General features: G+C 51.2%; 1 protein-coding gene across 1 annotated transcript; it reads right to left on the bottom strand.

Annotated features, from left to right (window-relative positions):
- Positions 1-18: 18 nt before the first annotated feature.
- HOXB2 (homeobox B2) lies at positions 19-1824 on the bottom strand (the record flags this gene model as incomplete). Its single annotated transcript, XM_009074060.1, has 2 exons — positions 19-602; positions 1678-1824. Coding segments are annotated over 2 exons (731 nt in total), but the record flags the coding sequence as incomplete, so codon positions are not given.
- Between the last annotated feature and the right edge of the window lie 32 nt (positions 1825-1856).

Genomic DNA, 1856 nt, shown 5'->3' with positions numbered 1-1856 from the left:
ACAGCGGGGGGGGAATCGCTATTGGAAATTGAAATGCTGCAGATCTATAGTACAAAGTGCGCTGGTAAAAAAGTCCAAATCTTCCTCGGAGAAGTGCAGGGGACTCTCCAGGGAGGCGTGGAGAGTAGGAGAAAGCTCCTCGGAGAGCTGCAGGCAGGATTCTGCCGAGAAGATGTTCAGCTCTGCCAGCACGGGCGAGTCGCGGGTCCCAGGGCAGGCACTGGGTTCTGCTGCTGCCCCGAGCTCTGTACTGCCCTGCCCGGAGCTCCGGGACTGCCCTTGGGGCTCTGTGCCCACCCTGACCCCAGGACTACCCTCTCCATCCTCCGCAGGATCACTACCCTCATCCAGGTTGGAGTAGGCGACATCCCCATCATTGGGTTCTTTGTACTGAGTTTGCCTTTTGTGCTTCATCCTGCGATTCTGGAACCAAACTTTGACTTGTCTTTCGGTGAGGTCGAGTAAAGCAGCGATTTCTACCCGTCGGGGCCTGCAGAGGTATTTGTTGAAGTGAAATTCTTTCTCTAGTTCCAGGAGTTGAGTGTTGGTGTAGGCGGTTCGGAGTCTCCTGGAGCCGCTGGTGTCTGTCAGTCCCTGAGTGTCTTAAATACACAGAAAACGACACTTTGCGAGGAGAGGGGTTGGAACCTTCCCCTCCTTGTGGCAGGCAGGGCAGAGCTGTGCCCGCACTAAGGAGCACGGGGTGGGTGAGGGGAAACAGCTACGTGAGGAAATAAATGTTTCATTAAACTCATCCCACGCTGAAAATCACCCTCTGGTCCCTTAGCCTCAAGGAGGAGAAAAGATTTTCCTTCCTGGCCTCTCCCTTTAGAGACTTTTCTCTACCATCCTAGCAAAGAAAGGGAATTTCGAACCATTCCTTCCTTCCTTTTTTATTTTTCTCCCTTTCGAAAAGCTTTGATTTCATTATTCCTCTATTTCCCGACCAATAAATTCCGGTGTCATCCCTTCTCCTACCTGAATTTCTACTTGAATCTTGCTCTTAAAATCCCGAATTGTGCCTCAAACACTTTATCCCGAGGGAAATAATGTCCCTGGTCAGAGATACCAAACTCCCCGCCAAGGAGAGAGGCTACTCCTTTATTGAGGAGGATTTCGGGGTGTATTTATTCTGGTTTACATCCTCGTGCTGAAAGCTGAGAGCTCAATTCTCACTCTTTCACCTTCCCATCCTGCTGATAGCAGCTCCCCCCGTTACCCACTCGTCTTTCTTTCCCCTCCTCTGCACTTCTTGGGGGGGTTTTGTTTTCCCTTTTTTTTTTATTTTCTTCTTTATTTTTTCCTTTCCCCCCGTAGGCTGTAAATAATTCAGGGTTGGGACAGAAAGTCAAGCAAACAGAGCTGTGATTCAGGTCCCCACGCTGGAGCTCAGCTCTCCCGGCCCCTTTTCTCTCTCCTTTTTGGATTTCACAGAACTTACAGCAATTTGCTTTTTTATTTTTCAGGGGGAGGAGGGAGGAGAAAACACCACCCCGGGCTGGGTAAATCACTACGGTGTATTTTATTGCGTGACACAGTTTCGGGGCAGCTTTGGAGAGGAGGGGGCTGGGGTAGGGGATGCTCTGAGCCAGGGGAGGAGGATTTTTTTTTTATTATTCGGGTCCTCTCGGATTTCTGATTTCAGCAAACACCCCCTCACCCCGTGATTATACGAACCTGCAGGAGATCCTGCGGCAGGGACCGGCAGCGAGGAAGATGATGGGGGGGAAGAAGAGGAAGAAGAGGATGGAGCCTGGGTAGATTTCTTGGCCGATTTCTTCTCCTTCATCCAAGGGAATTCCGCTGCCAAGGGGTTGGGCTGTGCCGGAGCCGAGGGTTGGCATTGGAGGGACTGG

Source organism: Acanthisitta chloris, unplaced genomic scaffold (genome assembly GCF_000695815.1).
Source record: "Acanthisitta chloris isolate BGI_N310 unplaced genomic scaffold, ASM69581v1 scaffold23924, whole genome shotgun sequence".
In the NCBI taxonomy this organism is placed as follows: domain Eukaryota; kingdom Metazoa; phylum Chordata; class Aves; order Passeriformes; family Acanthisittidae; genus Acanthisitta; species Acanthisitta chloris.
Note: the sequence above shows the minus strand (reverse complement) of the source record. Positions and strands in the feature narration are given on the sequence as shown.